Consider the following 27,821-nt stretch of genomic DNA (forward strand, 5'->3'; position numbering starts at 1 on the left):
GAATACAAAAAGGCTGGTTGGATCAGCCAGTCTATTCTGCTAAAGCCAAGCAGAACCCTCCAACCATAGCCTAGCGTGAAGCCACCGGAGACAGAGGTAGAGGGTCTTCTTTTACTTGCAGTAACTCTGACTCCATTGTTCACGGGGTGAGGAAGACCAGGGAAGATTATTTTCTCTCTGCACTTCAGCTCCTCTGCTTTTGATCCCAGAAGAAAAGCAACACACCTAAATAAACAACAGAGGGAGAGAGGAGAGTTTTGTAGATTTTCTTTCAACCAAGAGTTGAAGTCAAGTCCTACTGGTTACTCCACCAAAAATGTTTTGTTCAACCTCATAATGCCTGAAGAACGTGAAACCAAATTTCCTGCAGTTTCAGGGCTCTGACGAATTGAAGGTCTTTCTGAAAGTCTTGAAGAGCACCAAAGATCTCTGTGCTGGACTAACTCTGCATTTACCCAGGCTGCTCGCTGCAAGCCTGGATGAACCTTCCTCTTTTTGCACAGAAGGGACACAACTGTCTGAAGGCACTCCTGTCTGAGCAAGAGGGGGAAACAGCCACACCAAGCCCAACAAAGAGAGCAGGTTTTCACCCAGCCTCTCATACATATCTCAGCTTTGCTGACAGACTCAAGGAACATCCTTTCTCCCAGGACATGGAGTTGCTTTAACATCTAGGCAAAGCAAGACAAAGATGTGAGAGACTTGCTTATTGTCCCGGAGAACAAGTGGCTGAACTGCTCATCCTCAGCAAAAATAGTATACTCGATGCCATCTGCAGACAGCACTATGTGCCGCTTTGTGTACCCATCATATCTCCATCTCAGGGCAAGGCATCACTGGGGGGAACAGACCTGGCAAAGATGACAGTCTCTGGCTCTTCTCTGGTGGGTGCCCACCCGCACGCTCAGGTGGTCCCGCATTTGGGCTGCCTGTCCCATCCCATCCCGTCCGAGCTCTGCACACTGCTTCACACTCCCATGCCCCCCTCCAGACACGGCGGCTCTGTCAGGTGGCATCCCGAAGGGAACTCATTTTTTCTCCTTAGCAGTTTGACATGGAAATCAGATTGGGTTCAATTGCTGGGACATTACCACCTGTGCTAATAGCAAAATGGCTTTCAAAGATAGACTGCAGTGTTTTGAATTTGGAGAAAGATTGCTGTCCCTTTTAATTACATTTTCTATCCATGAGACGATTATAAGGATTTCAGTAGCTCCCAGTCATCAGCGTGCCACTGTGTGAGTACAATAGAAAAAGGCTGCCCCGTCTCCCTCCTTCTCGTTCCCCTCCCACCCACTAATTTCTTTGAGAAATTCATAAGTGTCTCATGTATCTTCATCTCCATTCTGACAGAGATCCTAGCAGCACTTGGATTGCCCAAAGCATCCAGTTTCAGTTACCTTCAGAGGGCAGCACGTGTGTAAAGAACAGCAGCATCCCACCTACTCACCACTCTTTTTCACTTACAGTATGTATATTTACCAATCAATCAGGAGTGTTGAAATCAAAGATTTCATTCATGCGTACAGAGATGGAGAGAATCTTGTCCCAGAAATAAAAAACCTCAGGAACACAGAAGCTGCCACACCAGACCAACAGCAGGCTCTCTGCTCCGGTGGTCTTGCAAAGGTCAGTAGCTTCGGTACTTAAAAATGTTATTGGAAAACGAACTGTTAGCTTGGGTTAGTGCTATATGGTATCTGAGCACTGGAGGGCTGATTCCTTCCAGCTAGAAATCCTTTCAGCTCATGAAACCCGGGCTTTTTCATCTTAAGCAGCATCAAATGTTATTACTGTAAGATTGCATGGCACTGCAAATAAATACTGCATTTAACATACCAATGTAATGAAGTACGAATCTCTGGTCAAGAATGAAAGCTTATTTAAGGCAATATAAAAATATTGCCATTAATCCAGGGTTCTTGAACCCTACAAACCGGGATGCTGGAGAGCAGCCATGGTAAGCAGGATAAATTTAAAGGCCTCGCCACATGCAGGCTGCCATGATACCTCTTTGCAGAGTCACGGGGCATCTTAAATGAGCAATGAAAATGCTCCTAACTCCCTACCTCAAAGACCCCAGTTAATCAAGCCCAGCTGAATGCGTGGCAGGCGGTGTTTTCCACATGTATTCATGAAGCCTTTGCAGAATGGCGGAGAAATTCAAAGGAGGAGGAGAGTTTCGGGTGCAAACCCGTAATAAGAAGCATGATAAACCTTGAGAGACATAAGAACCTTAAAGAGCAAGAGCTGCTTGGGGTCTTCTCTGTGCCTGCCCAAAGGCTAAGCCCCTTTTCTCAGCCCCAGGGTTTCCAAAGCCCTTGAGACATCTTTGCATAACCCTGATGTGTCCCCAGTCCCCCCCGCCGGGTCCCCAGCACCTCCCTGACCATGGGGACAGCAGCCAAAGTGTACAAAAGGGAAGATCAGTGCTTGTTGGCTGGATGTTACCGGCTGTTTTGGAGGTGGAATATATTGAAATATTAAGGACTGCAGCTGTCTGGTTACAGCAGATTGAATGGCCTTGCATCGGTCGCATGGAGGAAAAAGAAACCCTTCTAGAAAAGTAGCTACACCGAGCAGAGGGACCTTCAAAGGAATGCAAGACTGGTTTATATGCGGTATACGTAAATCTATATATACGTGTATCATGGCATCTACAGCCACACAGACTGACGTTAGGGGAGCACAGAGCAGGGAAAGCAGGAGGGAGAGCAAGAACTAGACCAAGCATTAAGCTGGGGAGTGGGAGCAAACCGCGAGCAAGAAGCTCCCGGGATGCTTGCACAGTCCTGTGCCGCTCTGCCTGCGGAGCCCTTCTCGCCCCGCGCACCGCAGGGGAGACGCACAGTTCGTGGAGCTGCAAACGTTACCCGCACTCGGGATTTCTCCGCTGAGATACCCTCGGGATTAGTGTACCTGGCTTTGTGGTGCCAAGAGACTGGGGAACAAAGAGCTGGGACTCCTGGAAACCATGAATTTCCAACCAAACTGGAGGGCTCAACTGATCTTCAAACCAAAATAAACCTCCTTTTCCTTTCCTTTTTTGTACAGCTTCTAGAAAATAAGTCTGAAAAGATTTGCTAGGGTTCAGAGTTCCTCAACTACAGCTCTGACACGATGACAGAAACTCCATATTAAATAGTTTCCATTAAAAACCCCAAGTGGTGGGACCTAGACAGTTGTGCAAAACTCTTAACAACACCCTGTCCTTGGGGAAACTTCACTGTGAGCCAGCTAGATCTAGGGCTTACCATCTACCCGGTTAAACATGAATCGTTGTCTGATTAAAGATGATTTTCCCAGTACTTTTCTGCCTCAACCATGCTGTTTTGACATACTAGTTCAATAGCTGTCACTTTAATTATAAGAATGAGTGGTGATGCAGAAAACCAGCAGCAGCAGTAACAACAAAAAAATTACAAACCCCAAACGCATAAAAAAAGAGCTTTAATGAGATTAGTGGAGACGGCTGGAGGAGACTGCACACTGTATATACACACAGGAAGAAAGGAGCATGTTGTCTGCATCCAGAGCATCTCACTGGGGCACTACGAGCCCTTCGCAGAAATGGTAATGTTTGCAACCCGCCTTTGACAGCTGAGGAGGTGGAAGAGAAGAGAAGAGCTGCAGTCTCGGGGGCGTGCAGGAGGCCAGGAGCTGAACCGGGAATCGGGGTCCAGGTCTCTCCACCATGCTGCAGCTGGCAGCACTTGTGAGACATCAAAGTGCTGAGGCCAATATCAAATTATTAACATTTCCAGCTAAGGCAGCAGGTAGCAATAATCAAGATTTGCTACTCAAACTTTTTGGGGAGGAGTTGTTCTTTTCAAAGGAAACTACTTCTAACTAGAAATAAACTTTCAATCTCCATTTATCCTTCAAATTTCCTTCAGGTTGTTTCACGCTCTTATTTAAGAAAGTCTTCACAGACACCAGAACTACCCAGTTTTTGTAACACCTTTCAAGTTGACCCAAGATTGGACATTCAGGTTATAGCGGGAGGAAGCCTTGGTTTGACACTTGAATTTAGCAGGAAATGAAAAACATTCATTCTCACCAGCATTTCTCACTTAGAAAAACCTCCTCAACGACTTCTATCCAATCCTACTTCCTAAAAAAAAGAGGTGAGAAAGAGCAGTGCTCTGTCCCTCCCAGCAAAGCTCCGGGTTTTCACAGCTCGCCTCTCGTCAGCCACCGTGACCCACCATTTCCTTTACGCTTGCGTGATTCCTGTGACTTCAGGTAGCAAACACCCAACCAGATCAGCGACCCAGGGACTCTAAAGCTAAACCTGCCACCGAAGTGAATGAGCTGGGGGAAAAAACCCAACAACAGGGCCCTCATGGCGATGAGTTTGTGATGCCGGGGCTCAGTGGCAGGGCTTGAAACCCTCTGCAACTTTGGGATAAGTTCTGAGACAATTTCTAATCCAGAGCTCATATTCTCCCAACCCTATTTACTAAAGCAATAAGAAATTGCACTTCCCACGGCACCCTGGGCATATTATTATACTATGCAATTTCCTTCTGCAAAAACCCAATTAACTGTACATGTCTGTACCCATTCTGCCAACTACATCATTTTGTAATTTCGGAACAGCAGTGCAAACTGCTGGGGAGTTATCAGTAAGAACTGTTCTGCAATAATTAATAGATGCAAAGATTAAAAAAAAAGGAGCAAAATAGGCACACAAATTAACAGTCAGTTATAACGTAGCTATCTACAGGCCCAGGATCTTGTGTAAAACGAATTTCCTTATTAAGGTTTACCATCTCCCCCCCTGTGACAGAGGTCAAGGAGGAGACTGAACATGAGCTGATTTGAGAACTGGTTTTGATTTCTCTCTGCTTGGGCTCAAAGGACAGAGATCTGAGAGCAAGCAGATGTGATCATCGCTTGGGATTTTAAATCATCTCTGACCCCCCTTCCCTCTCACCTTTGATCAATAGTGATGGAGTCATGCCGACAAAACCCTTCCATAACTGACCTTTCTCTCTTACCCTAAGCCTTTTGTGGATCTGGCCACCCTTCCAGACCCCTTGTGAGTCCACGGTGGACACTACTGGCCCCACCATGTAGCCCTCTGCAGCTACATGCCGAGGGCTACATGGAGACCCTTGGAGACCACTGACGTCCACTGGGTTCCTGCCTGCCCAACGCTGGCTGCTCAAAGCATGGAAGGCAGTTAAATGTTCAACTTTACCTGACTAGCCTCAGAGCCTCTGGAAAATCCTCTCCCACCCAGTTTTGTGGGAAGCCTCTGGTCTAAGCAACTGAGATTCTTCTGAGAATGGTGGGGTTTGGTGTAAGATGGGAACACGAAGCCGAATACAGACTATTAAAGAAGAAATTCTGCCCCACTCTAGAAACTGCCGCAACTAATGAGTTTGAGCAACTACTTGTCACACTGATTCCACGTAAAACTTTTTCCTCCCCAATTTCACGTGAAGGGCTACTTCTCCTAATTATCTCAGGCTCCTCTCTGAGACCCCAAACACAACTGAATTGATAGGCAAATCCTGCACACAGCAAGCGAGAAGACAGCCTGAGAGACAGACGAAGGAGGGACCATTTCACGTGCATTGCCTTCCCGTTTGGCCCAAGGCTGTGCATTTCTGGAGAAGGTTAAAGGATTTGGCTGGTTTTGAAGACACCTCAGCCTGCCACGCACTATTCCATGAAAATGAAGTTACTTTCCAGACCAAAGAGAGAGAAAACTGCTTTGGCATATCCATGAGTTAGAAGGAAAACTCCCTATTTATGCTACATCTACCCACTTCTTACCAAAGGTGCACAGGACTGAATAAATCCCTTGCAGGCATACAGGATATGTAAAAAACTGGATGATCATAATCCTGGAAAACGCATTTACTTAATTGCACGACTTCCACATTTCCCAATAAACAACTTCAGTACAGTCATTAAGCCGTTTTTACTGAAATGTACTACCATAAAGCAAACATATTTGCCATTGCACTTGCACAATTACAGCTGTTTAATAAACCGTTCCCAACACGTAAATGTAGCAACCACCCCTGTGTTGCTGCTTTGGAAGCCGTCTCCGGGTGCTCAAAATGCCAGCCAGGAGCGCATTTGGAGACGCAGAGCGTCGGAGAGGGTTTCCCTCGCTGCCTGTGGGCAGAGCAGTTCCTCGCCCTGCTCCTGCCCGTCCCTGCCTGCCTGCTCCAGCCAGGCCTCCTTCCTCCCCCTCTGCCAGCAGGCAGAGGGCTCTGCCCACCTTTTCCCGTGGAAATTCATTTGGGATTCATTTATCCCACCACTGCGTACGGCCTGGCACTGCTCGGCGAAGCTCAGGGCTCATATGGCGGTTGGGTGGTGAGGAACCCTTAAACATAGTTGTCCCAGGTTGTCCCAAGCCCCAGGCAGTCGGCAGACGTGCTGTCCTGCCTCAGCCCCGGCCGCGCTCCCTTCGCCTTCAAGGACACAGGTGACGCGCTGCGACTGCGCCGCGTTCGTCCAGCTCCAAGTCAGCGCAGCCGTAACACACCCTGACGCATCAATGTCTTTACACGAGTAATATCGGTTACCGGTTCCAGCTACAGTGAACACTCCCCTCGCTCCGACACCCACAATCGCATCGATTTTATTGTACTTTGGTTTTTAATTGCCATCTCCTTTTCCAAGAAACCTCTGTCAACCACCATTAATACTGCAATTTTAAATGTATTTAAAAAAAAAAAATCTTAATGGAGCTGAATGAATCCTCAAGCCCAAAGCTCCCATCTGCCGTCAGTCTGTCTGTGTTTTGACACAGGAATTAAGCCGCACAGCTGGTACACCTGATGCGCGGTTAACTTCTCTAGGCAGTCCTGTTGAAGTCAAGGAAGCTGCTCTTAGGAACTGCTCTACAAACTCCTGTTAGGTTCAAGGCCTTAATCATTAAACTTGAGATCTTCAAAAACTAAAACCAGGTAAAGATCTATCGGCTTAGTAAAACTATGAGACTGGAGTAACAAAGCAGGCGTGAACATTGCTTTATGGGCCACAAAACTGACCTGCCTCTGTGTTCTCCAAGTATATGGTATTTTCAAACAAAATGCTCATATAAGGAAGCAGCGTAAGTGGGTAACGAAGACACAGTGATGTGCGCAGGGGCACTGCGAGGGCTGGCAGGGCTAGCACGTATACTTAATTCTCTGTTTTGGCGTTTGCTGTTTGACGGCAAAAGCTTTACCAGTTTTTGGAGATGTTTATGTTCACCAGGTCCTGCAGTTTGCGCTCCACTCCTCTGTGACAGAAGGTGGAAATTTTGCAGAGTCTTTCCCATGATTTTCTTTTTGTCCTGTCTTTTTCTTATCAGACGGCGTCTCACAGGGCGGTAGGCTGCGGGGAGGTGTCCTCCGGCCTGTCAGGGCAGAGGGGTGTTCACGTGTCTCTCCCAGCAGCGAGGCAGCTCTGAAGACAAGAAGAAGCAGAAGTTGTGTCTTACATCAGAAGCGTTAATATTTCATAGGCCTGTGCTGGTAGCAGGCTTATGGCTATGAAGGGTCATTTTGTGTAGAGAAGACTGCAAATCACGTTGGCAACCCCCCAGCTGATGATCATTTCAGTTTAGGGGGACTTATTCCTGCTCAAAGCCCCGATATTCCCCCCGCTGCCCAGCGCGCTCTCCCTCTCACAGCACAGCTCCTTTCCCATTTGTTCCGTTGTTAGAGGCAAAAAGAGGCAGCTTTAAGCTGCATTTGTCTCCCCTGCGTACAAGCGTGCCGGCCCGAGGGGTGGCTGTGCGCCGGGGGCTCGCGAGCCTCTGTCTTTTGGGGTTGGCTGTCAGTCCTCAGTACGCGCTGTAACCAAGCCTTTCCAGCCTAGCCAGCACGATAAACAGTGGTGCTTTTCTTGGAAATGCTTAAGCTCTTTTCCTGCCTTAGAAAGAGGAATGACTTATGACTCTGTTCCTAAATTGGGCAGGTGGCATTAATATTCAGAGTACACCGAGGAGCTCAGCACAAGAACCCGTGTACCTGTCAGGATTCGCCCGAAACAGACAAACCAAGGGGGAAAAGCCAGGCAGAACACAGGCTCCGTGGCTGCGGGATTTCGTAACTCTGCGTGACCGGCTCTTTCCACCGGTGGCTGCGGGCTGCGTTGTCGCGCTGCTGGGCCCGAAGGAGCACAGTCAGTGCCCCGGCAGGGAGCGGCGCGGGAGAGGTGGGCGAGGTCGCTCGCATGGTGCCTCAGCATCGCCTGTGAAACTGCTCACTCCTTTATCCCCTGGAATTGAAATCAAGCCTTAAGCCACCTTCCTTGGGAAAGCGTTTCCAGGATCTGCTTCCGTATTGCATCCAGCTGCCAGACAGAGTTAAAACAGCGAGAGGAAGAATACCAGCATCCTGTTGTCGTGTCGGAGAAACCCAGTTTCTCCAGCTAGTATCCTTCTACATAGGCGACGACTGTTTCCTGGAGATGCTCTACTACACCCTGCCATTTGTTGCAGCAGCCAGGATGCTGAATTGGGTCGCGGGTGCTGCTTCAGGGGAGTCCGCCACAAATAAAGACACACACTCGGAGGGGGAAGATGCCCGGTTGCACTTTGTGCCCTCAGACGGGAGCTCTGAGCTTTCACAGATCAGCCTCAGCTCGTGGCTGAGCAGACAGGCACAGGATTAGGCAAACCAGAGCGGCGGCGGCCTTCGCCGCCCGCAGAATGCGCCGAGCAGCTGCCATTTTCCGGACAGCTTCTGCTCCACCTGTTAATGGCTGAAATATGGTGCAGGGATAAATCAAGAACTGGTCTGAGAGTTGTTAGGAAAGTGGAGGAAGGTGAAAGCCTGTTAGCGCTGGCGTCACCCCACGCCCTTCCAGCAATTCAAAGGCACGCAAGCAGCGGTATGGGAAGGCCGCGGAAGAGCTCAAGTAAAACAAGTGCTGAGCACAGCAAGGAACAGCAAAAAACCAACGCACAGACACAGCGCGGTCAGCATGGCGCACAGGTCTCGGCACGGGAGCAGCTCTTTGGCCCCGGGGGAATGGTGATAAAAAGAAACCTTGCACCTCCTTTCCAGCACGGGCCGGGGTGTGGAACTCATGGTTTTGGGGAGCGTGAGGCCACACGCTGTGCCTGAACCCGTGGAAAGAGGGCAATGCTCTGATACCAGCAGACATGGGCAAACGGCACCGTGGCTCTACCTTCTCCCTTTCCAATATCAATTTAAGGTGTTTACAAGACGCAGCCCAGCGCATCCTGTCCTGAAGGCGTGTCTGGGTCCCACTGGTGTCACAGCCAGTTGTGCCCATGCGCCACGGGACAAGAGCAACTGGGGGTTCCACAGACCTGGAGACCCTGCATACGCCTCTGGGTTTAAAAGGGTGGTGATTTGCAAAATACGTAGAACAGTCTTTATCAGTGAATGTATTTCACCCAGCTCGAGAATGGGAGAACCAGAGCGTTTAAAAAAGAAAAAAAGTATCTTGCCAATACTTGGGTTTGCAGTTTCAGGCTGCAGACATATTTACAGAACAGAATAATCTCTGCTGGCTGGTTCAGACTCTCCTCTCCTTTCCCACCTCTACTCCCCCACTTGCAGTATCACGACTATCATCAAGCAACTAATGTTATAACTGGAAAGGACTTTAAAAAAAACTTCCTCAGAAAGAAAAACACAAAAAACCAACCAAAGCACCAGAAAAAAAAGAAAGAGAGTCAGTGATCTTATTATTTAAAGACTCAAAATACTCAAAATGAAGGATATAAAAAAAATCTAGATTTAAAAGATAAAGGTAACAGAATAGTCTCATTTATGGAGAAGTATTGCTACCTCCTACCATTCAAGCAGAATGTGCTCAACTCCTCTGGCCATGGAGCAAAAGGAAAAAAAATAGTTTGTCCTTAAAGCAACAGGGCTATGTAAGAAAATAACATTTTGTTGTTGTTCTTTTTCTTTACCTTTGTCTCCTGAGCTTTCTGGGCATATTTTATCTCTTTTTTTCCAAATGCATGAGGGCTTTCTGCTTAAGAAAGGAAGCAGATCCTCATACACTCAGACAACTGCAATCCCACATATCATGACACTCAGGGAGCTGATAGGCCTAATGAAGATTCCATGGTAAAACATGATCTTTTACCACCTTCTGTTTCAAATGCAGAAGAAAACTGTTGAATCGCAGGCTGGACACTACAGGGTTAGGGTGAAGAAAAGCAGAATTCTCCCAGGGCCTCCCTCTCTCTCCATCCCATGACGACGAAAGATTTCTCCACAACAGAGAAAATCACATGCTTCTTCAGCAGTTTGTTAAATGGCCTGGATTTTTTGCTTGGCTTTTCATCATTAAAAATTGAGATCCTCAGCTGGAGAGCGGAGGGAAGTGTAGGAACATCAGTTGAGCTTAATTTGCCTTTTACATAAATCCAACTCACTGGTGCTTTGGCTTTATTTGCTCTTCCTTTCATCTGGAGCCAGGCTGGTGCCTAGAAGGTGGAGCTGCGTGTGTACAACTGGCGGTTCCTCATTATCGGTGCCCAACATCTTACGGAAGGGGAGGACTAAGCTCCTGGCTTCATGCTCTTGTTGTGGGAGATGTTCTTCTGTTGCTACCCAATGGTGAAAGGTTTTTAGCGTTGTCATGGGAACGGCTGTCATCTTCGACGAACGGCCTCTCCTCAATGGGAGGCTGCCTTGCTTGTTTACTGTACAAAGCCATTTTTCAGGAGTATTTTGCCTTGGATTTCCAATAGCCTTTTATTTCCCAAAACTCAGGCAGTAGAAATTATGGAGATTATGGAGATGGATGCTGATAAAGCCCCTAGAGGGAAATGGGCAGGACTCAGTATGCGTCTACACCATGAGCTAATCTTCATTAGCAGGGAAAGTGATCTGACAGCTTAATTATCTTCTTCTACTTAAAAGGCTCACTCTCGCGCTCTCTCTCTCACACACACTTGCATCTCTCCTTCCTTCCCCCAGGAATTTACCAACAGGATTTGTTCGTACAGTCACCCAAGGCGTGGAGGTGAAGCCATAACACTGCACAGCCCTTTCTAGGATGTGCTGGTGCACCGAGACATTTGCAATGTCCTATTTCATCAAGTGACATAGCCTGTGTAGAAACATAGCTGCTACGAGGGTCCCTCGGGCTAATTCTTTCACACTCCTGCATCCCCAGACTCCAGTGACAGAAGCAGAAGACTGGAAGTCCTACCATGCCACCATCGGCAGCTCTTGTCAGGACCTCATTTCACCAGCTCTCAGGGATGAGGCAGCAGCAAGGGAAACCCTGACCAACAGGTCGTTGGCTGTAGGAACTGACTATTCTGTGCTTACCGATTTAGTATCATGGCTGTCTCACAAGCAGGACCCAGAAGAGAGCACTCTTGATAAATCAATCATTTTGGTCAATTCAAAATGAGGGGTTTTTCCTCCAGCGTTTTCCTTGAAACAGAAACTTGAGGGGGTTGAATGAAATATTTTATTTGACTCAGATGATTGTTTCAATCTTGAAATAAAATTCTGAAATCAAAGATCAAAACACTTCACTTAGGAGCTATAAAAACATTTCACCACTTCTAAATCCCTCTCTTTCCTCTGTCTCCATCTATGAGGACTAATTATCAAATGTGGCATAAATTCACAAGCAGTTTCAGTCCACCTAAAATGCTTTTTAGCAAACTGACTGTGAGCCTCCAAAAAATATAATCAAGCCCAGATTCTGCAGTGATCTGACCCAGAATACTATTTCTGAGCAGCCAATACTCAAACTTCTCAACTTTCCACAGGTACCTTCACTCAAGAGACTGATTCTGCAAGCTTCCTACACATCAAATTTATATCAAAACTGGCTGGAGTTTCCTACAGTCCCTGCCAGAATAGGACAATGTATTATCAAAAGAACCTCTCTTAATGCTCACTTATTCTCAAGACACTGAAGCAGGAGGCTAGTCTTCTACCCTGAATGGTTCGCAATCAAATGGATTAATGTCAGGACTAAATATATGACAGCAAGTACTATGACAATTTAATAAAAATCTTACACACAAATACAGTACAGCTAACACTTAAGTACTCAGTAAATTAAAGGGATTGCAATTAAGGTGCTTTAAGGTGCCACATCATTTCGTTAATGACAATAAAGGCTTTTCCCACTTGGCAGTATCAATAATTTATAACTTTGCAACACAGCCTTTCCCTACCCGACTGGCTCTAATGTGGTAGGAAAGGGGCACTGGGGTGAACACAACTTGTGGAAGACTAAGTTTTGTAAGCATTATTAGAGCAAAAATTGCATCCTTTATACAGTACTCAATTCTGAAAGCATCTGATAAATGCAGGGTTTCATGTTGTCAAAAGTTTGGTGATTTTGCAAATGAAAAATGTTTCCAATAGTTGGCTCCATTCTGCTCCTGAAATGACTGGCTGCCTCTTTACGGTCCTGTAGCCCAATATGGGACTTCTGCAGGACAAAGAAAACCTTCCAGTGACTAAGTGCTTCTATGATTATGTACCTCCACCAAGAAAATGAAACTGGCTTCCAGCTTGATAGAAATTCCTCACCACAAAGAACGATGTACTCTAGTTACTTACTCCCGAGCCATCTCTCAGAGGGTCACATCGCTCTGCTCACAAACCAGCGAGTACTCCTGAGCAGGCCACAATTTAGTTACAGATTATGTCAGACAGTGAGGCACAAGCCTGTTTGTGGTTTTTTTCTTTTTTTTTTTTTAAATCTTGCTACTCTGGGATGAGATCACCCCGCTGTGAGTCATTAATTCACAGAGACAGCTTGTAACATACAATGAAAAGCAGAGTCTTGCTCTCAAATCCCTACTGTACTGGCCAAGAGGCATCAGGCGCTTTCAGAGCTTTCATCGCTGTACTACACATACTAAGCATCTCAAGCACGTATCCATGGTGCCCTTTAAAGTTTCCACGAAAGACCTTCAACATGGTCACAAGATAGGTTTCATGATCCAAACCTAGACTAGAGTTGGACTTGAACATTAAAACTCTCTTCTAGAACCATCCCCAGCCACCCACCTGGGTTTTGACAAATTTAATTACCTAGATGCTCACCACTGCAGCGCTGTGCCACAAAGCACAAGTCCTTTCTGTAATTTTGTTTAAGCAGATTCAGAAGTACGTGTATAGTAAAAGAAACACCACATCCACTTCTGCATAGTGGTAGGTCATGGTGCTGGACTTCCACTTGTAAATCCTGAGTAGTTCTGGAACTGGACAGCAGTGAGTTTTCCTCCAGTCTTACCTGCTGGAGCACAGGAGTCAATGGCAATATTGGCTGGAACAAATTAGGCAGGTTCAGGCGCTAAAGAGGTGGTAAAGACACAGATTAATCAAATAGATACACACTGGGGGAATGTCTCCAGCCTCCTTTATTTTAATTTATAGAAAAGTATTAATATACATCATCAATATAAAGAAAATAATTCAAATATTTTCCAGTTGAAAATACAAGGCTATAGCTAGCCCTCCTGGTACAGCGGGGATGACTTCCTATTTAGACCCCCAGGACTGCACTACATTTTGGGGCAATTTGGAAATGCTCCTTGAAACCTGAAGTCCAAGGGTCCATTTATCCTTGGTACCTTCTACTCTCACAGATTTGAATAGGCTTATTTCTAAATTTTGCCATTATCTCAGCAGCACAGGATCAACCCTCTGTAAGACTGAGGATCAATATGAAATGATGAGACCAAGTAGGATGAAAATAAAATAAAAAGATATATAAGCACAAGCAGGAAGTATCCACAAAGAAGTGGCACTGCCATGAAAAGGCGGCACTTGAGTTAATTTATTTTGCACTGTTGATTCTTCATTGAGACTTTAGAAAATTAATAATTAAACCTGGATTCATATGGCCTTTTTTGTCTGATTTCTTATTTGGTGAATTCTCGTTCCTCTCAAGAAAGGGGGAATTTGCAAGAAGTCATCAGGGTCAGACAAGCCTCTCTCAGGGATGGATGGGCAGAAGGAGACTGGCACTTCACAGCCAGCCTGATTTCTTTGGAAATCTAGGAATAGACACAGACAGAGAGGATTCAGGATGCCCTAGTACAGACAGCAACCTCTTGAAAGTAAGCAGCATAGCCTCTGACACGGAGAAGTCTTTGTTTTGGTTGTGGTTCCTGCTGCTGCTGCACGTAGCTGCCAGAGAAGCCATCACAGCACTCGCTTGCTGGGACTGTCAGAAGTTAGATGAACAAGAAGCTGTGAACAGAAGGACAGGAGCAAGTGTCCAGCTGGCGAATTCTCTTCCAGGTTCCCTTGCATCGAGAGTTCCCTACTGCCTGCCAGTGCAACAGCCGATTCCTGAAACACAATCATAAGAGGGAGAAAGTTAATGTGCTGCACCTCTGCTGCAGCGCAGTCACTTGTACGAGGGCTTAAATCACCCTGTAAATCCCATTTAGTTTGCTAACATCGATTTTCACTCCACGGACCCAATTCTGCCTTTCTACCACTGCAAAGAGCGGCAACCACAGTGACTCCCATAGGATTATAATAGCGTGAAGTAAAGGCACCATCAGTCAGGAACATTGCACTGGAAGAACACAGAGCAGCACATGCTGCAGGAGTTAAGTCCAAAAGGATTCACAGAAACATTCCCTTGAGACATCCAGCGTTGCATACAAGAACTCACAAAGCACACCAACATCCCCATAACTCATGTATTGAAACACTTGACAGTGTTGCAAAGTGGGCAAAATACGTCTTTCTCCATTTTTCTTCATAAGACCATGCTTCCTCTCAGCCGGCAGAGCTCTATGGCCACCCATAGCCATCGAGGTGCTGGATAAGTAGCTAGCACGCGATTCACAGCACATGTCTGTGTGAGCAGGCACAAGGACACAAGCATCTCTGGATAACCACATTAGTGGAACACTTGCCTACGCTTTTCCGCCTTGCTAAGAGCTACACACTAACATGGCTTCTGGATGGCAGCTGGCTGGAGGTACCAGACCCACAAGTGTTGGGGACAAGGTTACTCACAGACCTCTTAAGTAGTGGACAAAAAAAACAACCAACCAACACCACCTTTTCTCCCAGGCAGTCCATCAATACGTTGACCAGAACTGAACAGAGAAATATCCTATTAAAACAACCAAGCAGATGCACAGACCATTTTTCACAGTCAGTGGCTACACAAGCAATACTGGCCTAACGGCCACAGAAACTGAAATTTTGCTATAGCACTGTGCCCATTCCCAGATTTTAGCATTTAGTGGTTTAAGGGAATTCCCTACACCAGCGTGTCCCAGCCCTGACCTTTGGAGAAGCACAAATACCACAACTGGATCAACTCTTGCCCTGTGCAGAGAGCTGCCCACAGAATAGCCCAGCAGACCCCTAACTTCTGCTTGTTTTTTACTCCTGTGAAAACTGGAATTATTGCTCTAGCTTCACAAAGATAACCCTGCCCTTAGTTTAATGAGATGTCATGCATGGTTGGAAAAGTCTCGCTATATTTTTTTTTTGCCTTGGGGTCATTTCAAAATACCAGAATCTGCACAAGGAGGATTAAGATGCCAGATAAAGCAGGCTGCGTGCAAAGCAGTCCCATACCCTTCAGAACTCTGGGCTGCAGCTTTACTTTTAAAAGGCTTTACTCCTTAAACACATAAGCTAAACTTGCTCACTCTCATCTTGCTGGTGGGGAAGGCAAATACTAACTTTGCTATAAATCCAGTCCATCCATTCTCTCTCCCTCCACCCCATGAGCATGGGCATGAACTGCTGCAGTCTGGACATTCATGTGTTACAACCACCACATCTTGCTCCAGATGATGAAGAGCAGCTGATGCTCCTAGACATAGGCTGAGTAACAACTTCACAGATGTCAAGCCTATGTTTTAGTTGTAGATCTTTCAGAAGACAATCCAAAATTAACAGATCAATTTCCCAGCTCGATGCTCTGCCTTGCTTGTCTCATAACCTTCTAGAAGTAAGAAGCCAATGCAAGCTAGATTATCCTAGCTATCCTCACCTGATGGCCACAGATCTGGCCAGAAATCGAGGACTTTGGGAAACCTCCCGAGCTTGCATCACAGGGGTTAAAATGAACTAGCATCTTCTACAGAGTAGGAGACAAGTGGAAGGCACAGATAACAAGTATCTCTAGCTTGAAGCATTTATAAGCCAGACTCCACTTAGACACAAGAAGATAATTAAGAAATACTCATCAAAATACACCAGCATTGCCGAGTTTATTTTAAACTCTGTCAGATGTTTTCCTTCCTGAGAGTCACTCTTGGAACAATATCTTGGGGAACTGAACGCTGGCACAAGCTGCCGAACTGACAGGGCGAGAAGCAAAGCGCAGGCACGGCGTGGGTGGGCCAGCAGCAGCTGTGCACGCTTCCCCGCACAGCCTCAGCCAGCAGCCCCAGAGACCCCGGCCAGCACACGATGGCACAGGTCGGCCAGCATAACCTGAGGTTACCACAAACTGTCCATGTCTCCTGGCAGAGTTACACCAGCAAAAATTGAAAATGTGGGTGAACTGAGTAAACAGCCAGAGGCTTGTGAGCAGATCTAGGCAAATTCAACACATGGTGCATCCTAGGCTCTGGCATCAGCTTTGGCCTCCCACCATCCCCTTTCTGAGGGCAGCAGTTGTCTTCCCGTCTTCTTCCACTTTTCTTGACATCACATTCATGCCCTCCACACCTGGCCTGCGAATCCCAGCCTGAGGAGCTCACCGTGCAGCCCCCTCAGAGCACTGCTCCTTTGCAATACTGCATGCTCAGATATGGCCACTTACTCTAACAGAAGGCAGAAGCCTTTTCACAGTCCTTTCCCTCACCCCACTCAATGGCTGTCCCCACCAACAGTGCAATTTCTTCTCAGAGATCATGGAGGTCAGTTTTCTCCTCCATGCAACCTGGTAAAAAAAGTATATTATTTCTGGAAAACAAGTTGGGGATAGCTCTGTTCATATAAAGAGTACCTTTAGTAAATACTTGTACTTGAGGTGTTGGTAACAAGAAAGTCAAACATGATACCCAGCGCTGGACAACAGTCTCCTTGACCCACCACTGTAAGGTCAAATAGTGATAAACAACACCAGACCATGCCCTGGAGGTTACCTATCTAGAGGATATGTGGGAGTTGTCTAAAAGATCCATGTGAAATGTAAGGGAGGCTTCACACACACAGGCTGAGGAAGCTGCAGACCAGAGACTTTGCTCATGTTCCACCTGCCAGTCACACATTCATCTCTGACAAAGCTGCCCAGCAATGCTGGTGCAAGGAGGCTTAAAAGTGCATCTCCACTGCCTTTTGTAGACAGGAGCCCTGTCCACTGCTCGGGCCAGCCCTGCCTGTCCCCCAAGCCTATGTTCCTACCCTGGCAATGAACCCAAATGAACACACATGGTACCTCAGGTTGGCACACACATAGAGAACTCATACCTGCCTAGAAAATGCCACAGGCATAACTGCATTTGACATTCTAGGCAGTAATGCTGGAGGGGTAAAAGCTCACTGTGTTAAAAGTTGGCTTCCTTGCTGGCTCTCACATGCCTATAATGAAATGGACCTACCAGTTCATCTTACAGACCTCCAGCAAGACTCTGGGAACAATTTCTAGGCTCTGCTCAATTGGGATGGATTTAAACCATCTGCTGAGTTGTGGGTTGAGTCCTGACTTCAGTGACCAGTCACCATTCACCCCAACTCCATTATTGATATCCCTCTCCAGCCTTCAGCCTGCCAATACCTGATAATCAGATCATCATTCCTAAAGGACACAGTCCCATTTTCTTTGTGCTTCCATTCCTTGTACAGTGCTGTTCACCAGATCAGGTGAATGAAAATGACCCCTCTTTTTGCAGCCCAATGAGGAAATGAATTTCTGAATATAATTTTTGTTTTGTTTAATCTGACATTCCTGTCTGGCTCCAGGGTTTTAGTAAAATAACATTATTGTAAGCTTTTATAATCTTTTACATCTTGAATGCAGGTAAGAACTACTCCTGGCCACACCAGTTAAGATTTTTTTTCTTCTTTATCTAAAAGCTTTTGGAACCTTTGTACATAACAAGCTGAAGCAGGGAAGGAAAAGACTCTAACATGACTTCCTCTTACTAAAAGCCTGAGGAAAACCCTGCCTAAAAAGGCCATTATTGGCAATCTTAGTAGTGCAACACATTGTGTGCTTGAGGCCTGAAAATCCTAGTTCAGAGTTTCTAATTCAAATGAATGTGCTTATTTCAACATTTATATAAGTTTTAAAAATACCCCTGCCCAGCACTGATGGGCAATGATTTTCTCAGGCAGAGCTGCTAACTGGTTTCGGAGGATGCCATTAATAAACTAACAACAGGGTTAAGAGTATCAGGATAAAAGCAATGCAGAAGTTGTGCCTCTAGTGACCTCAGCAGAGGCTTGGGAGCCAGGACTCCTCTGTTGCTGGCTCTGCCACAGACATGTTTTGCAGCTTCAAGCCTTTCCCTTCATCTTTGCTGGAGTCTGCCCAATTTGTACAACCTGTGTGGTCCCCATCAATCGCCCCAGAGCTGCTTCTGCTTTCCAGGGAAAGGACGCTGAAAGTGCACAGATTTAACAGTACTTCCATCCGACCTTAGGTGCCAGTACATACCCCAAGTCCCTAAGCCAGCTGCCACTTGCCAGAAATGCTCATAAAGGGTCACTTGTAGAAACAAAATTCACAGCACTTAAAAATCAGAAACAGATTAGGTTTTATTTGACATCTGACAGGGCTGTTAACCTTAGAATCATGGCTGAAGTGTCTTTAAAACAAAGAAAACTCCACAACTGTGCCACTTAAAAGTCAGTGAGATTTAGCAGACTAAGTGCAGGTACTCCCACACTTCAGTCCTGGCTCTGCCACTGGTTTAATACATGAGCTTCACCAGGTCATTTAATCTCTGCATGAAACTCATGGTATGCAACAAAGGCCAGTTAATATATGTAGAGTGCTCCAGAGCGCTATGTGCAGCACGTTAAGAAACTGGGACAAGCAGATCAAGGGAGGAGAATGAAAAATCCAACATGAAAACAAAAGTTAAAGCTCTTACTTTTTGCTTCCACTGCCATCCCCATAACAATGTAGACTTCTGGAGTCTAAAGCCGGGTGCTGACACTCCACGCAGACGGTGTGGCCCTCCCTGAGATACTGCATCCAGTGAGTGTATGAGTGGTGGCTGCGCAAGCAGCCCGGCGTGATGGCCACAAGCTGGAATTCAACACAGTACCTGCAACCAAAATAACCAAGTAGGTTAGCTCAATAACCAGATTAGAGCCCTCTATGGGACTAGAAGAGCCAGCCTAAACTGGGTGACCATAGAGCACTAATTAAGAAAAAACAACAAACAAACAAACAAACACACCCACACCCCAGGTCATAAAAATTACGAGCATGTGGTGTACCTGCATTTTGACAAGGTTAAATGGGGAATAAAACTACTCTGCTGGTGTTTTCAACTGACATATCAAAAAATATCCGGTATTACTGGCATCTGTTTTTACAAATAGACACAGATCGGTCAAGTATTTGACTAAAGACAAAAAAAAAAAAACCAAACCAACAGACAGGTCTTCTAATTCCAAGTCTGGTGTCCATTTGCTAAACCACACTTCCTCGATCATCTACTCTCAGTTACTTATAATGGGTTTTGTAGAGCAACTTGAGACAGGAGCTAAGATTCAGTCTGTAAAGGTTTTCCCTGTGATGATCACCCTCCTAGGAGACAGAGTGAGGCTGTCATATCTTAGTGGGAGGACTACCAGATTGACATCGCACTTCTGCCCTGCTCAGACTTTTCTGTGCTTCTAATTTTAACCAAACCTGAGAGGAAAGCCCAAAAGAACTGGCCTTGTTTGGAGGGGAAAACCAAGGAAGTTCAGTAATCATCTATAAACACAGCAGAGGATTGGATTCTAGTCTAGACTGGTTCTGAAGCAGTCATCATGGGGATTTCCAAACACCTTCAAGTAGCACATTGAACTGTGTGAGCAGTTTGCTTCCTTGTCTTTTCTAAGGGACAGAGAGTAAGGATAAATACGCTTGCAATAGAGCTGTGCTCACATTTTTTAATTTTACAGGGAGAAGTCTTGACTAATGAGGAGTCCAAGGGAGGCTCAAGATGAACAGATGCTCTTTCCTTTAGACACTTAAGTGAGGGGGATGGATGCACCCACGCACTATGGAAATACTTACATGTACAACAGCATGTGGGGAAATAAATCAACAAGTGCATGGCTCCTTCATGCTGCAAGAGCAGCTCTGGGAAACCACACAGTGGTTACAGGAGTGGCAGCTCTCAACAAGAAACAGGCGACCACCAGAGGCTGCAATCAGAAACCCTGGGGAATAACTAGCTTGCAAAGCTGTGTATGAGGGGTTGCAGGATGGAAGATAACCTTTCCCATCAGCACTGTGTTGCTGCTAGCAATGACCCGAGCTGGGAAAGAAGAGGACTGGGAAGGCTGATGCCAGCTCCCTTGTATTTGAGGCACAGCTGAGGCCTGAAGGCAGAGCAGCACACACAGGGATGGTTGTGTCTCAGAAGGTAAAATGCAAGAGAGAGCTTTCTGCACAACCCTGCCTGTACCTGTGCTGTGCAACAGTGCTACTGGGGACAACAGGCAGCGTTACAGCGAAGAGGGGCTGAAATGGGAATGTGCTTTCCATGCAACAAGACAGCAAACTCTGCCCCCTGAGAATTTACCCCATTTATGTAAAAAGTGCAAACTGCAACACATTCTACGTTGGGAAGAGCTGAAGTGAATGGTCTTTGGCTTTTTGATCACACAACCTTAAACAGCAGCAATGCTGTGAACTAAGAGCCGAGTTTCAGTCTGTACTGGCCTTAAATCAAGGCAGACCCACAGCCTTCAGCTGCACTGCAGATGCTGCTGTCGCTGAGGGCAGAACAGCACCCTGCTCTAGTGAAGCGTTGCCCTTCTGCTGGGAAACGCCAGTTCTGATCAGCAAAAAGCTGGGCCCAAAACTGCGCAGAGAGACACTGAAGGTGGACTGTGTACCCCTGTGCTGAGCCTCCAACTTACCCTGCTTTTTCATTGCCATCAGCTGGAGCTCTTTTTCTCCTCGCTTTTCCAAACCCTCCTGTTGTTATTAATGCTGGGACTGTGTATATCAAAAAGAAAGAGTACATAGCGTAAGTGGCAATACTGCACTCAGGCTGTTTACATCTGCAAAACTAAAGATGGGTCTTTAATGCCATATGGTTTTATCTTCAGCAGGAGACAAAACCAATTCTAACTTTGTATTTTTGTATTATCCGCAACTATCAACCATTTCACAGAAAAGAGGCTATGTACTTTTGCCAGATTTTTGCCGGAGCAGAGTGAGCCTACTTATCAGGCACATCCAAAAGACAGAGCAGGGAGGCAATATTCGCTTAATACCAACTCTCTCAACAGGTTTGAAGAAGTCAGTTGTAGCTAACATCCAGACTGGACAGATTTTGACCCCAAAATATCAGCAAAAATGACAAGCAGTTCTTCTAAAAAAATCAGTAAAGGTAGGTCATGAAATGTTGATTTGAACAAACTGAAATCAGGCTTTTTCTCCAGAAACTAGTTGGAGGTCTCCTCTGCCAGCACTCTGCTCCAGTGCAGAGAAGTCATACCTTGCCTTTGATGAGTGTTGCTCCTTCATGACTTTTTTCACATGACTCATCAAATGTGTTCAACACCTACTTACAGAAGTTTTAAACAGACATAAATCTACCAACTCTATCAAAATTGCCAGAGATTTACACTTGTATAATAATGTGAGATCACAACAGGCCTGTAATATTTCACTTTTGAAACACAGCAGATCACAGAAAACAGCAGGCAGTACTTTTGAATATTGTCCCAGGAAGGATATCCCTAAGCCGCTGTGTGAAGAGCTCCATTCTCAGTTTCACCAGACAGGCCCAGAGCAAACATGCTGGTGTCTAGAAACAACTCTTTTCAAATACAGTAAAGAAATACCGGCTCTGCCCAAACAAGAGTCCTCCCTGCAATTACCCAGACACTTATATTTTCAGTGGACTTACTCAGGGACTGTTTGCACTCTGTTCCTTGCTGAGTCCAGTACTCCACGCAGCCAGCCCTCTCCTCCAGAGGAGGGCATGCCTCTCCTCCATTCCTGGGCTCTTGGATGACGTGCCTCCTCCGAACACGGTATGTTGTCTTGCAAGGCTCCGCACAGCCACTCCAGACGCTCCACTGAGATACAACACAGGGGATAACTGGAAGAAGAGTAACAAACAGGAATGTGGAAGGTTACAGAAATTATGCAAGTGATGGGCCTTCTCCAGAAAACACACTTTTTGACAGAACCTTCCTTATTTCACACCTGTCCCACAGTTGTGTTGGGCAGTTCTCAGTAGCTCTGCTCCCAGGAAATTACCTGCCCAGAAGCTCCAGCCATTGAGACCAGTCTACATGGGGCCAGTCACCACCCCATCCTACACTACTGCAAGCCTCCCCTGCAAACTGGGACCTGAACTGGACAAACTGAGAAAATATTTAAAATTAGACAAGGTCAAACTGAGTGATAAGAGAACAGGAGGAGGATAAAGAGCAGGAGGAGAGAGGGTGTTGTACACCCTTCATGCAGATAAGTCCTAAAATATTACTGACTTCTCTTGTGAGATGTCACACAGTAAACGATGACCAGCCATGGAGTTTGGACTGTCACATGGCAGGCTGCAGTCAAGTTCAAGAAGCAAAATACAATGCAATGGTTTCCACTTTGTACATGTTGGAATCAATCCCAGAATATTTTGAGGATGTGAATCATGGCTTTAAATTTAGGGAACCTGCACTAAGCAATGCTTCAAAAATCCTCACAGCATTGAGCATCCCTACCTGCTCTCACACAGTATTCACTGTGCTAAACTCCTAAGCCTTGGCCTCCAAGCAGCTGAAAAATGTCTTCCTTTAGCATTCAACATCCCATCCGTTCAGTCTGAAACACATTGGCACATACCCTGTATCATATATTTCCTTTTGTGATCTCCTCCCTATGAGCATGCCCATAGTTTAATTTCATAGGATTGAATCTTGGGAGGGAACTATCAGGAGTAACACAGGAATCACTCAAGAGCACAGAGCATTCACCTGCTGGTCTCTCTCAAAAGCAACCTGGAACAATAGCCCATGATATACTTGATCAGTTGTACTTGACCAACACGGCCTAACCATCAAGAACAGTATCTTTGAAGAATGTGGTGGGTTGACCTTGGCTAGACATGTCTTAACAGGTTTCCTACCTTGCTGGTTCAGCCACTGGGTGCCTCACACCTTTAGCGGCCAGCTAAAGGCCAGCACCTACCACCTTACACGCACTTGCAAGCTAGCTTCCACCGAAGTCCCTGCAAGTACTCAAGAGGCAAAATACACAAGGATGGAAACATTTCACCCATGACACTGAGCTCAGGCATGAGGAATTCCTCAATTCTGAGTCGAGCTCCACTACTAATCTATCACGCAATTTAACGATGTGGATGAGCCCACTGAAATCCTTCAAGAGCCACCTCGCTCAGCACCTTACAGTAACAGACATTGGCACTCCGATTTACAAAGGTGTTCAAAAGCTTGAGTCCCATTGATTTCATTGGGAGATAAGCTGCCAAATGGTGTTGCAAATTCCAGCCTTTCTGAGCAGCTTGAGCTTGATACCTCAATTTATTCTCCTGTGTAACACAGGTAACCCCTAATTACAGCATTAACCTCATTTGAAACTGCCCTTGTCTGCAGAAACTTTAGGAAGATCTTTTGAACGCTATTGCTTTTCTTCTTTGCCTAAAAGCACCACAAACAGCTTTTTAAACCAAAGATTAGGAATTAAATAAATTATCTAAGTAATTGAGACATCTCTATGTGCAGCAATGCACCACAAAAAAAGCCTGCACATTGGATTGCAGGCTGCCAGCATTATAATCCTTTTGTGCATCTCATTTATTCAGAATCTTCTGCTCTTTTCAGTTTTGTTTGGCATCATATATTAATGCCTTTACCTTAGTATTTTGCTTTACAGGTCAGTTTGATAAAGTAGCTCTTTAGTGGTGGGAGGAAGAAAACTACTGAAAAAAGGCCAGGCTACGAAGGCAATAAAAGTCCAAGCAGAACTGTCCCCTCTACATCCAGCCCAAATGAATCACAAGAAATAACGCAGAAATACCTCATCCTGCACAAAACCGGCTTTCTCGCCAGACCTCCGCAAGCAGGATGCTGCTATTCCTGCGCTGAGCCACAGGATGGCGGCGGGCTGGGAGAGCCGGCAGCAAGGGCTGCACTGTGACACCGGCACCGCGGCCAGGTGCCCGGCACAGCACGGGGCAGCGGCTGCACGCTGCTATCCCCTCGCCATGTGTCACAACGCATTTTTCGTACTACTCTTCTGTGATATGAAGAATACACAGCAGGGGGTCCTGTCCACCCCGGTTATCCCGGATGACTGCCGGGACCAGCAGGAGTCAGGCGCAGCAGTACTGAAGGAGTCCCAACGGCCCAGCCGTGCTCAGACACCAAAGGCACCGGGGCACCCAGCACCAACCAGCAGGCCCCTCCGCTGGCAGCCCCACCAGCAGGACAGCCAAGGTGCAACCCCCTGCAGACCCGGGGGGCCCTGCCTCGGGGCAGGGGGGAGGCAGGGGTATGGGATCCGTGGGCGGCACTTTGATGCTCGCTGCTCCCGGCCGCACTCGGAGCCGACAGTCTGCAGACCCGCCAGCCTGACCTCATTCACAGGGATCGCTTGTTTAGATCACGTTGTAACGAACCGAGTTCCCAGCCATTTTCTACCGCTCTCTTGAAAGAAAAAAGGCAGTTAAATCACAGGAATGTCTGCCCATCTGCCTGGAGCAAGACTCTGTTAAAGCACAGCTATGCAGGCTGGAAAAAAAAAGGCATTATGCGAGCGGAGAAGACTCCTCAAGGATGCTGTTTGTGGGAAGGGAATATGAGATTGCATCATTCGCTAAAGTAACTTATCTCCTTAATTCACTTATCAGAAGACGTTTATGGAGGGAGTGCTGCTGTGCTGCCCGGCGACCCTGGCACTCAGCGGCACCAGCACTGTGGTCAAGGCTCTCACCGGATGAAATGCTGAAGCCACAGCCACACGCTGCAGCTGTCAATGCCTTTAGCAGGGAAGCACGGATTAACAGGAGCAGCAGATCTGATCCCATCCGTAGTAATTCAATTCACAAGCGAGCTCAGGGGATGCTGACTCCGTCAGGAAACAACCCGCCTCGCCATGTCTGCCCTGTACCAACGTGCAGCATCCTGACGCGCCCTGCCAGCTACCTGCCCCAAGGGGGCCCGGGGGACCGCAGCATCTCCGAGAACCCAGCCGGGGAGCGAAGCGTCTGCAGCACCCCTCCTTCGGCCACTCGCATCCCCGCCTGTCCCCTCGTGCCTTTCCCACGAGCAAACCAGAGCCCAGCGGCGCTTTTAAACACAGCCAGGCAGCCGGAGCCCCGAGGGCTGGCAGGTGCCGCTCAGCTGGGGAGGCAGCGGGCACAGCCGGACCCGGGAGCGGCCGCGGCCCCGCCGGCCACTCACCTGGGCAGGCCTCGGCGTAGTCGTGGCAGCAGTCGAGCGTGCGGGCGCACGCCTGGTCGCAGTAGCAGGCCCCGTGGGAGCCGTCGGGCCGCCGGCCGGCGCTCAGGCAGGCCGGGTCGCGGCCCGGGCAGCACAGCCCGCGGGCGGCGCAGCCGGGCAGGGCGGGCAGCGCTGGCAGCACCCGCAGCGCCAGCAGCGCCAGCACGGCGGCCCAGCGGGGGCACCCCGCCATGGCGGCACGGCGCCGTCACCGGCCTTCGCTCCCGGCAGCCCGGCCCGGTGTGTCGGTTTAAAGGCGCCGGGAGCGGGCGCTGAGGGGGGAAGGAGCCGGCCCGCCTCCCCCGCGCCCTGGCCCCGCCGCCGAACGGGGAAGGCGGCGGGGCGGGCCGGGCCGGGCGGAGCCCCGGTGCCGCCAGCCCGGACGGCGGGGCTGGGCGAGCCCCCTCCCCAGCGCTTCGCACAGGCAGGCACGGCGGGGCAGCGCCCGGGCTGCCGGCGCTCGGCACAGCGCGGACAGGTACATTCAGCGCCCGAGCACCGCACTTGCAGCAACAGTCACTCCGGACACCAACACCCCGTGTTATCCTGACGCTACCATAATGCTGATTTGCCCTAACCTTCGTGGCACCTCACGGTGCCTGGCATCCAATAGTTCCGTTTCTGCAGACTTTTAAAACTAGAGGATGTAATTTTTGGACTGACTGCTAGCACTTACCAGCCAAATTATGATAAAGATTATAATCGAAACCAAATGATAGAGAGACTATTTTTACCAGATTTGACTCCAGCATACCTCAGAAGCCATTAAGAACCTGAAAGTACTTCATTCCCAGTACAGCAGCTTGTACAAAACACGATCCAGGTGGCTATACTGCCTCTCCTCAGAATTACTCTGAATTTTCTGCTTACTTTCAAATGCAAGAAGCTTAAAGTAATTAGACCCACTCCTGTAAATTATTTAGCTATTCAGTAGGAAGCTAAAGGCTCTACTGTAACTTTTCATCAAACAGACTTGCTTTAAAATATTGATCACAACAGATGTTATACCTTGCTGAATACTGAACCGGGATTTATAAAACCCACCCACTGATTTTTTGCAACTGATTATGCTGTTGTACTAACGGTGGGTATGGGCAGGGTGTTCCCACTTCAGGGAGACTGCAGCAAACATGCTTCTAGAAAAACAGAAAATAATACTAGAGGACAGGCTAACACCTTCATCATGTGCAATGCTGGAAGCATGGGAGCAGAGACCTGGCACTGCACCAGCTCAGACGTAACATGATAAAATTGTTCCAAAAAAGATAAGAAATAAAAGGAACTTTAGCTTCTTTGTATGTCCATAGACGTCTGTAGAAAAGGACAGAGGTCTCATTTTCTTGGCAGTAGTCAGGTATTGTCACCTTGGAAATCGCATGCGTAACAAATCCTGCAGCGGGCAAGAGGCAAAAAGGCCAGGAGAGAAAAGAGCACTAGAAGTAAGAGGCTATGGGGTCTTACGAAGCAGGAGTTTAATGATGCCAGGTGTTAATTCCTGCCTCTGCCAATGAGTCACTATGTGACCATGGGTAAGTCATTTAATCAATGCATGTCTCATTCTTGATCTAGAACAGGAAGAACATTCAAAAGGAGATCGCATTACTCAGCTAATTAGTCAATGCAAACCAGAAGCCTGAGCAGCTCTTGCACAATTAACTGAGAGGCAGTAACAGAGAACACTTCCCAGGTGTTTCTATTTCCAGTACTGATGCTGCCATGCTCCAAGTCCCCCTGCCAACAATTGTTGGAGTAGGAGGAACACATTCACATTATTCTGAGACACAGAAAACTGACTGAATGAAAATTAGCTTTAGAAAGCAATGTGTCTGCATAAAGACTGCAATCTTGACTGACCCTGTGCTGTTAGGAAAACTGGATCTGGGTCCAGACATCTCCTTAGGGTTTCTGTTCAATCCACCCCCACCTAAAGCTCTTGGTAGCAAACTTTGTTCATCTCCCATTCCTGGTCTGAAAGCAGTTGTTTTCCCTTGTTCTGGTCTGATATAGCCCTAGGGGATGTTTTAGGGTTTGCTGGGGTTTTTTTCTCCTGACAGGTTCTAAAGATGGTAATGTTAAAGAAGCCAAGGAAAACATGGCCCAAGGCAGGCTGGACTACATCAGCCCAGCAACAGATTTCTTGCAAACTCTTGCTGAGTCTAAAAGTGGGACTCCACAGTCCTATGAGGAATACACCCTATGAGGAATATTGGAGCCAAGCAAATGTGCTTTACAGGAAGGAACTGTGGCTAGTCCGTGTTACAA

The 27,821-nt window shown here is 47.2% G+C and overlaps 1 protein-coding gene across 1 annotated transcript; it reads right to left on the minus strand.

The window, feature by feature from the left end:
* Positions 1 to 14,164: 14,164 nt before the first annotated feature.
* Positions 14,165 to 26,288, minus strand: LOC309410603 (somatomedin-B and thrombospondin type-1 domain-containing protein-like; the record flags this gene model as incomplete). Its single annotated transcript, XM_082007031.1, has 5 exons — positions 25,521 to 26,288; positions 22,004 to 22,198; positions 21,006 to 21,084; positions 19,013 to 19,189; positions 14,165 to 14,282 (listed from the first exon to the last, which is right to left on the minus strand). Exons 1-5 carry the CDS (start codon positions 25,750 to 25,752, stop codon positions 14,165 to 14,167), a joined length of 801 nt encoding a protein of 266 aa, XP_081863157.1. The 5' UTR covers positions 25,753 to 26,288.
* Positions 26,289 to 27,821: the final 1,533 nt, after the last annotated feature.

Source organism: Phaethon aethereus (assembly GCF_964289735.1).
Source record: "Phaethon aethereus genome assembly, chromosome: 16".
NCBI lineage: Eukaryota > Metazoa > Chordata > Aves > Phaethontiformes > Phaethontidae > Phaethon > Phaethon aethereus.